Genomic DNA, 14,691 nt, shown 5'->3' on the forward strand with positions numbered 1-14,691 from the left:
CCTGAAAAACTCAGATAAATTGCACCCAGGGGATTAACACACTAAACGCACCCCACCCCCCTCCCCCCACCCGTCCCCCACCCCCACCCCAAGCTGGGGCACATTTCCGGAACAGAGATGAAGGCCTCTCAAGCTGTTGAAAATGAGGGCCTCTGGATTTTTAATTCTGTTAACTCATCATTAGAAAACTAGAAATGCCGTCTCTCTGAGACGAGTGGGGCAGCAGGCTGCACAGACTCGGTGTTAATTTTGCAGGAGCTGGCCCGGTTCCCGGCATCACATGGATTTGTGGGGCCACTACTCTGGGCACCTCGGGGACAATTAAATATTAAGTCCCTCTTTGATGGCTGCAATGTTGCCGGAGGATCCCCAGCCACAGAAACGGCAGCAGTGCCTCATTTTCTGGTCCCTGAACATGGCAATATCGTCGTCTATCCTTATCTTTACTCCGAGAACCCGTCGCCATCCTCATGTTCCCGCTGAGCATGCAGAGGGACAGGCAGACACAGAACCTGGGAACCCGGGAGGCCGACACTGTGGGGTCTCAGGGGGTCTGGAATGGGAAGATGAAGACCCTGAGTGTGGGGGGGAGAAGTGACAGACAGCGGAGCCCCGCCTCCCCAGCTCCTCTAGTGATGGAAATGGTCAGGGACGGTTCCAGAGGAAAGATGAGCGAGGGAGTCGAAGGAAGGACGGTGTGGAGACACTAAATCTCGTGCGGTCGCTATGCTATTTCTGGCCGGGACAGGAGAGAGGAGAGGGCCGGAGAGTCCCTGGGCGGAGCAGGAAAGAAGTGAACCAGCTCAGCTGCCACTGCGCTTCCCTTCAGCCCTGCTTCTTCCCGGGAAAGGGGAGCCACCATAACTAACCAACACTGGGGAGGCCCTGACTGTATCTCATGAAGAGAAACACGACCGCGCGTGTGAGCACGAAGCCGTCGGCTCTGCACAGGCACAGGCAGCCATCGGGGAAAGTGCAGGGACTCTGCACAATGTCGCCCCCAATAGCCAGACGGAGGGGCGCCCTGTCAGGCTGGCTGCTTCCCTGGAGGCAGCGTCAGTGAGCACCCAACGCCCTCCGTCTGTGACCAGGGAGGACATTCCAAAGCAGCGAGCTCCTCACCTGCCGCTGGGGCCACGTGGCCTTGAGGATGGCGTCCGTCCGGAAGAACACCAGGAGCCTGCCGTCCTCCTCGCTCAGGTCAAACGACTGTCCCAGGACCTGCAGCGCGTGCACGCGGGGCCTCACGGGCCGCGAGTCATCAGCACAGAAAGGCCGCAGCCACTCCAGCAGGTCCTCGGGGGACACCAGCTCCTCCCTGGGGGGCAAGGTCAAGGGTCAGACAGGTGCGCCAAGTCCTTCCCTCTTCAGTATCAAATGCAGGGACTGACCTAAACACTAGTTTCTTGGGTGACTGTACTTCTTCACTTGAGAGCAAAAGGTTAGGTTTTCAATGGCTTACAGCAAACCACATTAGCTACTTAAAAACTATGAAAATAAATATAATTTTTAAACAGTATCACATTAAATTGCATTACCTAAAGCTGATAAAAATAACCATTAATCAATATGTCCATAGCTACTCTGTTTCTTATGCAAAGTTTAGTAAGTAGTATGCTTATTTCAATTAACGATAATCACAGCCCCAGGCATCACTCAGGAATTTTATATAAACTATTACTATTGACAATAACTATGCAAAGTCAGATGATAAGTTCCATTTTATTTTACTTTTCTACTTTTACTAATACATAGCTGACATATAATGTTGCATTAGTTTAACATAATGATTTGATATATGTATATATTGCAAAATGATAAATGATCACCATGATAAATTTAGCTAAATCCATATAACCTGACATAGTTACAAATTATTTTTTTTAATTTATCATTGAAAGTATTACAGATGTCCCTTTTTCTGCCCCCATTGTGCTGAGGGTTAGAAGTTACGACTTTGTCTTTCTTCATCTTTTTTAAGCCAAAAAAAAAATTTTCTCTGAAGCTTTTTTGTGAAAAAGCCTTTGTAATTGTTCTCTGAAATAAAAAGTAAGACCTTGCTCTCTATTTCTATTCCCTAATGTGTTCCTCTTTGGAACCTGAAGCTTAAAAGCTAGTCCGTATGCAAGACCCACACTGGATTCCTCTGTGTATCTGGCTGGAAACTCACTAAGAAAAACACAGCCTCTAATCTCGTTGTGACGTCCCCAGTGGACAAGCCTGGGAAGCCCCGGCGGGAGGGGCTTAGTGCAGAGCCTGGGAAGGTCCCTTTCATCGAGGAGGCCAGGCCAGGCCAGGGCAGCAGGACCTGAGAGCAGCGCTGACAGCCGCCCTGGGGAGCTGCCAGTCAGCCCTGACAGGTGTGTGGGAAGGCAGCGTGCCTCCTCTGGGAGGCGCTGCATGCTTCCCAGGCAGGGCAGCATCTCCCTGCTGTGCTCTGCTGAATCCACAGCTGCCAGCACCTTCCTCAGCCAGGAGGACTTCACCCCCTCCTCCTCTAACACTCGGATTCCCTAGACCAGGCCCAATGGCACCCTGGGGCATCCTGTGCTGACTCCCCAGCAGCGTAAACCGCTCCCTGCACCTGGCTTTCTGCACAGCTCTCCCCACGCTACAGCAGAGTCACCAGGGCCAGGGCAGGCTGGCCGCCCTGCAAGGCTCCCAGCTCCCAGCTCCGAGCTCCGAGCTCCTAGCTCCTCGGTGGGAGGTTATTTCCTACCCATAGTCAGCTCCTCGTGACTTCCCAGGGCATGGCACCCAGTAAACACGCAAAAGAAAGCAAATAAATGTCTCATGAGAGTGAAAGGCCTGAATCAGCCACTGCTGCAGGTTCCTGACCACCCAAAGGTCCACGAGCAGCAGTCCAGAGAAGCTGTGCAAGGTCAAGTGCAAGGTCAAAGGCAGAAAAGCAGAGGCCCTGCTCGCTGTGTCTCCCACACTCACCTACGTGGCTCATCCTATACTCTTTCACCCAGACCTCGGGCACAGAGCAAGGCATGGAAATATGCCATCGAGGCAACTGGGTGCTAAGTTGCGTCTGAGAGCCAGACTGGAGCCCGGTTCTAGTCCCAGGTCTGATCTGGGAAAAGTCAATTCCCCTCTCTGAGCTTCTAGCCTCACCTGAACATGGCAGCAACATACGCAGCCATCAAAAATAGTAATCATTAAACCTATAAAGATAAAGATTGTTATAACAGCAAGCAAATACCATGAAATGTGCGTGTTTATAAATCTTGATCAACACGATATCAAAATGCGTCTGTACCTGAACAATAACGGAATAGCAGTTAATAACACAAACAAGCCAAACCGGTTTGGCTCAGTGGATAGAGCGTCGGCCTGCGGACTGAAAGGTCCCAGGTTCGATTCGGGTCAAGGGCATGTACCTTGGTTGCGGGCACATCCCCAGTAGGAGGTGTGCAGGAGGCAGCTGATCGATGTTTCTCTCTCATCGATGTTTCTAACTCTCTATCCCTCTCCCTTCCTCTCTGTAAAAAATCAATAAAAATATATTTAAAAAAAATAACACAAACAAGAACTATATTACTGAATGGAACTATTGGGAGTTTTCTCAAACACTTTTTCATTATTATTAAGTCACATTTTCCATTAAAAAAGGAAAACTGGGACAAGGCCTTCCAGGGTCGACATGGATATCAGACGTAGGAGAGATCTTTGTAAACTCAGGAAGTATCTAACCATTCATTCATTGTGGCCGCTATTCCTATCACTGCCATTGCAAGCAGATGAAAAATTCTTTTTAAAAACGGCATTAGAGACACATACCTTCTAGATTTATACAATGTGAACGCTTAGTCCTCAGACAAGACAGATCTAGCATACAGAAAGCTTTTTAAAAAACAATGTAACATATACTCTAGGAATTTCCATACTTAGTCACTACAGTTAGTGGTGACAGCTGTGTCCCTTCTCTAAGCCCAGAGAGCCCTCTCCCCAGCCGCCCTAGGAGGAAGGTCAGGAGACCAGGCTCTCTCAGCAAACAAGGCTCAGGGCAGCAGGTGAGCAGAGCTGACGGGGTACATGCAGCTGGGGAAGCCGTGTGTGCACCTGCAGAGACACTTTCAGTTCTGCAAAAAGCACTCAGCTTTCTTCCAGAAACGCCTCAAAACAGTGCCTAGTCTTGGAAGCATCTCACACACACACACATGTGATTCTGAGGCTCTGAGGAAGGCACTGTGAGATCGCCAGCCTGTTCCAGTCTTACCCCTCGTCCACGCTGGCACGGACGGCTGCTACGACGCCTTCCAGGACCTGGAGCGGGTCCCGGGGCCCACCAAGGTCGGCACCGCCTCCGCTGTGGGGGGGAGAGAGGAACAGTGAGACACAGCTCGGCACCTGCACTCAGCCACCTGCAGCTCGGCCTTCATGGCTCTGCGGTCTGCAAATGTACAGGGCCCTGTCCTACATGCAAGAACGTGAAAAGAACACACTTCTTCCGGGAAGGAACTCACAGTCTAATACATTTGTGTTTTCTTATCAAGAGAATAAAAAACCCCACTTGCATTCTGTCATTCAAAAAGCATTCCATGGACATTAAATACCCAAGCCATTTCCAACATGAAATATGCAATAATCACGCAAATTCTCCAGTAGGTCTATTTACTCCCATTTCCAGGGGACCCAGCAGAGATCAGCACTGCCCTGTTTTACATATGTTCTGCCATTCCACAAGCCCAACGGCCCGTGACACAGGCACTATTATCACGCCCAGTGTACCGTTGCATGAGTCTGAAATTCCAGCGAATTTTGAAAATGCATCAGAGGAAAAAGACGTTTTAGATGAGTTTTTTGAATAGTTTAAGTTATATGATTTAAGTCAACTGCTGGATTCAGTTATTTTCATGCCTTTGTTATTTTATACCTATCACATTTTACGAACTCCCTCAAAGGGAACTGTTATGGATATTGTCAATGGGAGTTTCTTTTCCTTTACGAAGAGGTGGTTGAACTCCTAATGTCCCCTTTCCTTCCACTGCTAAAGACTTAATTCACACTTATGGACTGTCTTAAGTGTGTAAGTATAACATTTATTAGATCAGCCCAAATCAAAGCTTCAGTAGTAGAACTGGTGCAGCGAAGGAGGTTAGAACTAAAATTTACATCAGAATTTTTTAATGTAAAAATATCTTTAACTATTAATGGAAATGTGCAATTTTTAGTAAATAAACTAAATTCATAAAGCTTGAATGGTTCAAAATTTTTATTTTTGTGAGCTTCCTGTAAAACCTTGATTTAAGAAACAATAAAAAAAACTCTGAATCACAAGGTACAAAATGTGGTGAATAAGTACCTCTCATCATTTGCAAGAGGAAGGTGGTTCTATAACCACCACCACCACCAAAGCCAATGTTAATAATAGAACAAAGCTTTATTAATTTGGCTTTATTATTTCTAAAAACTGTTACATTTTATTTCTCTCTCTCTCTCTCTCCATATAAAATCGCCAGCTACCTCAGAGCACTCCGGTGAAAATTGCATGAAGCCAGGGTAATTAAACTGATAAAGGCTCATTTGATTTCAGTTCAGCTGCTGGAAACTGACATGCATTTAATCAAAAAGTTCCTCAAGAGCAATACAGAATTACAAAGAACGCTTAAAAGGAGAATGAATTAAGCACAACTAAATCTTTTAGCCTAACTGCATTATTCACACAAAGCACTCGACAACTCATTATTTTCTTAGCTTAACTCCCCTCTGTTCTAACCCTCTGGATGCATTCCTATAAAGACACCAGCATATGGATACAAAGCTAGAATTTCTCAATTGTGAGTTTTTTGGTTTTTAATTTTTTTGCCATCATTTCAGGTAAATGATCCTAAGACACTTCACAGAAGTCTAACTTCTTCGGACTGTGACTAACCAGGCCTTGTGAACTTCCTAAGAACCTCTGGGAACCATTTCCCCACAGCTACGCGAAGGGACACTGGGAAAGGCGAGATCTGCCAACCCACCCTGAGGTCCCATGCAGCCTGACACCTGGCTGTTCCACATGCCATGTTGGCCTTTCCCTTGTTTCAAGAATAACTAGGAGGGAGGAGGTGTGGAACCAGAAGTTAGCTACTTCCTTGACATATTACACACAACACCAACATGAAACGTTCTCATGTCTCAAGACATAGGACTTGGGGAGATCTCATCATCTGCATCTCACTTCTGCACAGAACTTCACAGTTCATGGGACACTGTGCCGGCATGATGATGTTTTATCTTCCCAACAACCATGAACCAAGCACTGTCATTGGCAGAGTCTCAACTCAGGTTTTCCTCACTGGCTCCTGTATCGCTCACCTCAACGCAGAAATGATTTTCATCACTGCACTCTGTACTATGTCCTTGGGCGAGAGGTCAAGGGGGCCCACAGCCACCGCCAGCAGCTGCTGAATCATCGCCAGAGGCTGACCGTCCAAACACATGGCCACGGCTTGATCGTGAAGTTTCCCTCTTTCTGACCGGGAGAGATCATAGAGGTGACTGTATTTCTGCAGTATTTCCTGGGAATAAATAAATAAATAAACAAATAAAGTGGAATTCAACTTCTAAATAGCCCAAAGCAATTAAATGTCTACATGTACACAGAGAAGCATCTAGAAGCTTCTCAAAGCAAATACAGGGCAACCTGGTACCGTTAAGTCCAGCCTCTTTGAAACAAACGGCTGTTTTGATAATGACCCTCTTGGCCCAACACACTGTTCTACCCACTGAAAGACCATACATGTTTCAAGGAGAATAGTGACAGTTCTCCGATTTGAATATGATATATTTGCTTTAAAAATAAATAAGTATTTAAATTTTTAATCAAAATTGTTACACTAATAAGTACAGGCCACTCGAACAGCCAACGTTTACCCTCGTTCTTGTGACTGTGGGTCACAGCTGGGACAGCCAGTGGCTCCCTATCTCCCTCACCATGACTCCATGCTGTGCATCACACAGGCTAACGGGACTGAGAAACACAAGCTGGAGGGAAACTGTTATCACACTTCTGAACTCTCCCCATCATCTTCTCAGGGGTTTGTGCTTAGAAGTCTCAGGCGGATTTTGAAGTTTTCTAGTTGTTCATTATCTGAACTCCTCTCCACTGACTAACCTTTCTAGTTAGGATTTTTCTTTACAAGCTAAGAATACAATCCTATATAATAAAGAGCTAATATGCTAATTAGGCCGAACAGCCAAACGACCTTCCAGACGTCCTTTCAGACAACCTTCCGGATGAAGCCGGGGCTGTGAGGAGCTGCGAGGGCCAGCCAAGCAGCCGGGGCTGCAAGGGCCGAGCCCCTTGCACAAATTTCGTGCATGGGGCCTCGAGTGCTTAATAAACATGTAAGACCTAAGAAAAATGAACAATGAGGCTAGTGGCCACTCACAGGTTCATTTACTATAGCATTAAATTTTAATTTTAAAAAATGTATACATCTAAACACTGTCTTCACCTACATGAAAACCATGTCCTTACTGATCTGTCAGCTTTTCAGTTACGGAAAAGAACATCTAAAAACCCCACAGTTGTTCCATGTGACCATTCAGATAAACGCTCCAAAGGCCACCAGGGCTTTCTTGTGCAGCCCTGGCACACTGGGCGTCACACCTCTCTGTGGGCAGCCCTGGCACAGTGGGCCTCCTGCCTCTCCGTGGGCAGCCCTGGCACAGTGGGCCTCATGCCTCTCCATGGGCAGCCCTGGCACACTGGGCCTCACGCCTCTCTGTGGGCAGCCCTGGCACAGTGGGCCTCATGCCTCTCTGTGGGCAGCCCTGGCACACTGGGCCTCACGCCTCTCTGTGGGCAGCCCTGGCACACTGGGCCTCACGCCTCTCCATGGGCAGCCCTGGCACAGTGGGCCTCCTGCCTCTCCGTGGGCAGCCCTGGCACGCTGGGCCTCCTGCCTCTCCGTGGGCAGCAACTGGGGATCAATTTCACTAGCAAAATAATTCATATCAATAATAAAGTTATATTGAAAACAGAATACAAAAACAGAGGCACACTGGGCCTCACACCTGGCTGTGGGCAGCCCTGGCACACTGGGCCTCACACCTGGCCATGGGCAGGGTCTCCTAACCTGAGTGCTTTCTGAGACACCACAATGGTCTCAACTGGGGATCAATTTCACTAACAAAATAATTCATATCAATAATAAAGTTATATTGAAAACAGAATACAAAAACAGAATGAATACACTCAATTAAAAAAAAACACCTACTGAAACAGGCAGGGTGGCGATTTCTGAATTTTTCTGAAAATTCAGGGGGAAACCTACCATTATTCAGTTAGAGAGCACAGAGCTGCTGGCTAGAAGCGGCCCCCCATCCTCAGCCTGGCGGCCACCCCCTCCCCCACACCTCCTATCTCCTCACCTCTTTCTTCCCAGATTATCAGTGGTGTGAAGTGGCCTAAAATCCTTTTAAAAGAAGTGAAAACTGAATTGACTATCAAGCGATAAAGAAGAGGTGAGAGATAAAGGCTTGAGGACTATTTTCAAGGATATCTGCAAGGTTGAAACCTACCGGAACTACTAATGTAGCTTTCGAGGGTAAAGGAAAGAAAATGCTGACATTAGCCGGGCAGCTGAGCTTCTGGAAGACGTGTTCCTTTCATTACCTGCTCACTGTTCTGCAGAGAAACAATGAAGCTGTGGCTCAGGGTGTCCAGGTGAGCGAGGGACTTCTCCAGATGACTCAAGGCGTCCGCATAGGTCACCTTAGAGTCCCCAGCTTCCTGCACGTCCTCTTCCGGATTTCTTTTCCGCGGCTTCTCAATAAAATGTTTGACTGTCTTAATAGCCTTGTTCGTCATCTCCTTGCGTACTTCCACAGACAGCTTTAAAAAAAGGAACGAACAACAGTGAGACAAACCAGCCCACGCTATTTATGGCGTATTTAATAAGGCATTCGGGAGACAGAGAGAGCAAAGGTGACATTTTAATATGCAACTCGAACCAGTGGGTAGGGCTTTTGTTATACTAGTTTTTCTCTGGAATATCATTTGCACTGTTAAATCAGTAAAAAGAGGTTTTCTTTCTATATGAGTCTTTTCTTTTAATATATTTTTATTGTTGGCAAGTCCTCTGCTCCAACATCTAAGAACATAGTCCACCCCTCTTCGTGCATGTACCCTGTCAGCTTGGCATGCTCGGTCTAGGCCCACACAGAAGTCTGTGCTTTCTAGAACTTGCTATTGGCCACAGGAGGTGAGCGCATATTTTCAGAGTATACATTTTTTTTTTTTACCTCATCACTAGTTTCATCAGAAAAGCTTTTTTTCCTTATTTTTAATGGTATTTAAAAATAACTAAATAACCTGACACTTACCAAGAATATAGAGTGTAAATAAATGCAACCTTAAGTTAATTTTCCTGACGAGTCAGGATCTCTAAGACGCCAAATAATATTAGGACAAAGATGCAAGGGCTTTTATTTCACTGGGCTTTCATTGCACTGGGCATTTGAGTTTTTCACCTCTTAACTTTGTAAAAACAGGTTGATTGCTGAAGGACGTTAGCGTGAGTTTAAGAAGTATAAGTTTAACACTGAATTTACAGTTAGCAAACTTATTTTTTATAAATTCTTCTATGATGGAACAAGCAAAAAGTAAAAGAGAAAAAGATGGACCAAAATGTACCAGAGTAGAAAATGGCAATTTCTTCACTAACCCTAATCCACAAGGCACTTTTATTCTTAGCCGTCTTTTTTGCGAAATCCACAGAATGAACGTGTCACTCATATGCATCATTACCATAATAACCAATCAAAGATTTGAAACTATTCCTTGACAGCAATGTGTAATTACTATTCAAAAAATGTGGATTTTGAAAGATAAGTGACTAAATTGTTCTATTGCTCAATAAATAGATAATGAACATCGATTTTCCAGGCCCTGGCAAAATGAGATAAAAATATGAGCCAGGCTTAAAGAAATCACATTTAGTATAGGAGATGAGATGGTGGGGTGGGGTGGGGGGGATTGAGGAGTCACCCATGACATCTGCACATCTCCTTGGGTCTACCTTCAAGATACACCCAGACTCCACCCAATTCCCACCCCTTCGCTGACACCACTCAGCCCCAAGCCGCCATCGCCTCTCGCATATTCCAAGGGTGTTCCCTGGCCTCCCGACGGACCTGGCAGAGAGGTAACCACCACACACACGCAGGCTCCATTGCATCTGCCCGACCCCTTGCGCTGGGGTGAGCCACGTTCCAGCCCATGGCATCTGAACAGAAGTGACATGTCATGTCTGAGCCACTGCAATCAACAACCCGCATGCACTGCTGTCCCATCTCCCTCTGTCCCGGCCATGGCAGCTGGGGAGGGGGAGGTCCCAGACAGTAGAGCGTCCTTCGGCTTGAACCCTCCTGGACTGTGGTATAGAGCTCTCTGCCGTCTCTCACCGGAACAGGAGCATGAGGGAGCCTGCACGTTTGCTGTGTTCAATGAAACCACTGCGATTGGGGGTGAACTGGCCACTCCAGCGTGACAGCAGCAGAGTGACATTTCACAAACATGACGCCACTCCTCCGCTCACATCCGTTCATGCTTCCCAGTTCACTAAGAATAAAAGCCAGTCTCCGAAGCCTACAGGACCTGCTCTTCCCTCACCTCACCTGCCTGTCTCACCTCCCCCCCTTCTCCACACTGTCCCTCCACTCCCAGCACCCTGGCCTCCTGGCCTCCCGCAGCGCCCTTCCACCTGCTGGTGCCCTGACTGGAAGTCCTCCCAGGAATCCTCCTGGCTGGCCCCGGTGCTGCCCTCGGGGCTTTCTCCTGACCCACCGTTAGCTTCTTTTTTAATACATTTTTATTGATTTCAGAGAGGAAGGGAGAAGAGAGAGATAGAAACATCAATGATGAGAGAGAATCATGGATCAGCTGCCTCCTGCAGACACCCTACTGGGGATTGAGCCCGCAACCCATGCATGTGCCCTGACCGGGAATCAAACCAACCTACTGGTTCATAGGTCAACGCTCAACCACTGAGCCACGCGGGCTGGGCTCGGCGTTAGTTTCTTTCTTCACAGCTGACATTGAGCTTCTATCTGCTACTGTCTGTCACTGTTATCTTCACAGAACCCGGACGGTGGCTCAAACATAATGAATGCCCAATTTGTTGAATGTATGGTGGACAGATGACAATATTTAAAGAAGACAGAAGAGCAAAACAGAGCTGCGGAGGTGGGAGCTCAGGGTGTATGTAGAACCCCCGGGAGCACTGCATTCAGACAGAGCAGGGCTGTGCAGGGCTCTGCTACACGCTCTTGTGTTTGTTGAGCTCGTTGGTTTTCACGATGCTTTAGGAAGACCTAACACCCAGTCTCAGCTAAGGGCTGTGAGAGAACAGGCCTGGGCTGAACTTGACCTATAGGCCGTAGTTCACCGGCCCCTGAGCTACAATCCTGAGAATCTACAGTTGGAAGATGAACTGAGAATAACCTGTAAATGGCCTCGGGCGCCCGGCTGGCTACACAACCTGCACTCCGGGAATGCAGACGCCACCGAGGCAGCTGCAGACTGAGGACAATGACAGGGACTGTCTCTCTCGGTCCCATTTAAAAACACTGTAGGAGAATCTTCCTCCAAAGAAATATAGGAAACTGCAGGTTCCGAGGGGAAAAGGTCATCCTTGCTCAAGCCTCCCTTCGTGGGTCCTTCCAGATCAGCTCAGAGTTCACCCTCGCCTCGGGACGCCGTCGCCCCTGACACCATCTCAGCCCAGGCACACGCCTCTCCCACGCCTCCCTAAAGCACCCCGTGCTCTCCCAGATCCAAGAAAGGTCACACTGCATTCAACTCGTCTGCTTATTTGTGCGTCTCCCTGACTAAACAACGAGCCCCTTCAGGGCAGAAGCTGTGCTTCCTAGGTCTCTGCATCGCTGGCACCTCACACGCTGTCTAGCCCATCACAGACCAAGAGAAATATCCCTGGCCCTAACACTCTGTCTAGCCCATCGCAGACCAACAGGAAGTACCTGCTGAGTACTGATCAACGACAAGGGAAAGACCCTTCAAGAGGCAATGAAATGACACGTGCTGACATGTCCCTAGAAACGTGTGTTCAGAATGTGCTGGAAGGCTCCGATTTACTCTGCAAAACCCTGTTCTTGGCTGAGGGCCCCACGAGACTAAAACTGGAAAAGGACATTTTAAAGGACTTGAAACAAAAAAAAAACTGGGGCCAGATGTATGCCATTGGGACACGGCCAGTCCATGGTAATCACGCAGCAAGAGGCACAAGGACATTAAACTAGCGATGACTTTCAGTTCATTCATTCTATAGACAACGTCCCCTGAGTGGGTGCTGCACGCTGGGTGCCTTGGGCCGTGCTGGGCACACAGACAGGGCTAGATCAGGCCCCGCCCCAGGGTGTGTCCAAGTCTGGCTGAAAAGGGGGAAGCATGATCCTCATAAACCTACACCAGGGTCAGGACAGGATGCTGTGGAGGGTCCTGAGGCGCCCTTGTCCCCATGGGACGGTTGTAAAGGAGGCTACGTGTCAGGAGAGTCCTCGGGCGTGAGTGGGCTTTAAGGGAAGACTGCCAAGAGGTCACCGGGCCTGGGAGGAAAGGGCGTGGCTGGGACGCAGAGGGCAAGTAAAGGCCATCAGAGAGGAGGACGAAGCCGGCAGTGGTGACCACGGGAGGGGCCTATAGGTTCTTCATCATCTTCACGCCCGGGAAGCCTGACAGAAAGGAGCTGAAGCAGGAGCTGACGCCTTCAGTGCGACCGCTTTCAGGGCATGGCTCGATCTGAAGTCCACGCGACCATTTTCATCACGGGCAGGCACTTCAAGGCTGATCAGTCTTGTGAAACAGGCACTTTTCCTTTTTCCTTTTTGAAATGAGCATCGCATGCCTCTGAAGATAAGGCTGAGATTGAGGAGATGCAGGGGCCTGAGAAAACCCAGCTGCTACCCACAGTCAGGTGGGAAACTGGGGTTGGCATGCTGCTTACACCAAAACAGCCACGACGCAGGACAATGGGCAAATCAAGAGCAAAATTATTTTATTCACATATTTCCACATCACTGTTACTCTGAGATTGAAAACAATTTCTTTGACTAATAAAGGATGGCTAGAAAGCCACTCGATTTGGTCTCCATTTAAAACCTCGCAGGACTTTTTCATCTTTCCCCGCTTCAAGCACAAACACCCCACCCCTCGCCACATGCTAGGCCTGCTGTCGGCACAGGGGCACACAGGTAAATCCACACACACTCCCTACCTGTGAAGACACACATTCCAATGGGGAAGCCAAACACAACAACAAATATTCGTAAAGCGCAGCCGAAGTATCAGTTAAGTATGTGGGTGCACCTAGAAAAATGACTGGCCCAACCAGCGTGGCTCAGTGGTTGAGCGTCGACCTACGAACCAGGAGGTTACGGTTTGATTCCCGGTCAGGGCACATGCCCGGGTTGTGGGCTCAGTCCCCATTGTGGGGTGTGCAGGAGGCAGATGATCAATGATTCTCTCTCATCATGGATGTTTCTAACCCTCTCTCCCTCTCCCTTCCTCTCTCAAATCCATTTAAAAATAAAAAATAAAATATATCTATCTTGGAAAAAAGGCAAGCAAGTCTGCACAAAGGTGGGGCAGCCCACCAGGATGTGGAGGCTGCGCAGGTCTTCCTGGGAGGAAGGGGCAGGGCGGGCTCCAGGCAGAGAGAGCGGCTTTATAGAGAGCGTGCTCTAGGCTGTGCCCCTAGATCTGCCAGCGTGCAAACACCCCAGGGGGATCACATGCCCCTGAAACAGTGGCTCACTGCCGCAGGGGTCCTGAGGGCAGAGCAGCAGCTAACACTACATTCGGGGAAGAGGACGAATTGTTTCTAAAAGAGATCAAATATCCCAGGACACTGACCCACAGCTCCTCCTGACCCTCGCTGCCAGGGAAAGGTCACGGGAGCCACTGCTCGGGACGAGGAAAGGCGAGGTGGGCAGGGCTGGCAGGGACTGTCCTGCGGGAGGCGGGGCCCACGTGCAGGGGGCTGGGGTCACCGCGGAGCATGCTGGGAAACCACACATTCTCCGTTAGGGGCCAGGTCTCCCACCTGGGGTGTGTGCGCCACCCTCACGCAAAGCCTTTCCAAAGGATACACGGGTGCAGACGGGTTTAAGGGCACTGGTTTCTGAATTTCCGCCTTCCCTGACTTCTCTTCCCTAACAGTGACCTTCCTGAGTCAGGGTGTCCACCTCTCTTCACCGCAGGCCTGCCTCACTCACCCAGAAGAGGCCTCCCTGAATCCCACTGGGACACACTGTCCCGGAGTCCAAAAAGCTCCAGAATGCCAAACAGAGGGGCCATTCAAAACACTGGTGTGTGAAAGGATTCCAACAGCGGAGAGCAAATGTCCTTATGCATATCACACAGTTTCCAATTATTTATTCTCAACAAAATTTATGAAGAATCTAATTGAGTTGTCAGCTGATAAGTCATTAAAAATCGTTTTAACAAGAGATCACTATTTGAATTTTGGGTGATAGCTTGGAGGGCATTCAAAGAAATGAGTGGCACTGCTATGACATCACTCCTTCCCCATCCACTATGTGAACAAGACTTTTAAATATTCATATCTATAGAAATGCAAAATGGAATTGATATTTAATGCAAGCTCAATCTAGCAATAAGTAACAGTCATCCAAGGGCACATAAACTAATTAAAAACAATGTTTAAAGCCCTA

The 14,691-nt window shown here is 48.3% G+C and overlaps 1 protein-coding gene across 3 annotated transcripts in view; it reads right to left on the reverse strand.

Annotated features, from left to right (window-relative positions):
- Positions 1–14,691, reverse strand: part of NBAS (neuroblastoma amplified sequence) — a 195,222-nt gene that overhangs the window by 16,986 nt on the left and 163,545 nt on the right. For all 3 annotated transcript variants that reach the window (XM_014461993.2, XM_023759896.1, XM_023759897.1), the window contains exons 45-48: positions 8,615–8,833; positions 6,310–6,512; positions 4,226–4,315; positions 1,123–1,318 (exon numbers count right to left, since the gene is read on the reverse strand). In XM_014461993.2, coding sequence (XP_014317479.1) covers positions 1,123–1,318; positions 4,226–4,315; positions 6,310–6,512; positions 8,615–8,833 — 708 coding nt within the window. The remainder of the gene's footprint in view (positions 1–1,122; positions 1,319–4,225; positions 4,316–6,309; positions 6,513–8,614; positions 8,834–14,691) is intronic.

This window comes from Myotis lucifugus, unplaced genomic scaffold (assembly GCF_000147115.1).
Source record: "Myotis lucifugus unplaced genomic scaffold, Myoluc2.0 scaffold_165, whole genome shotgun sequence".
Classification (NCBI taxonomy): Eukaryota; Metazoa; Chordata; class Mammalia; order Chiroptera; family Vespertilionidae; genus Myotis; species Myotis lucifugus.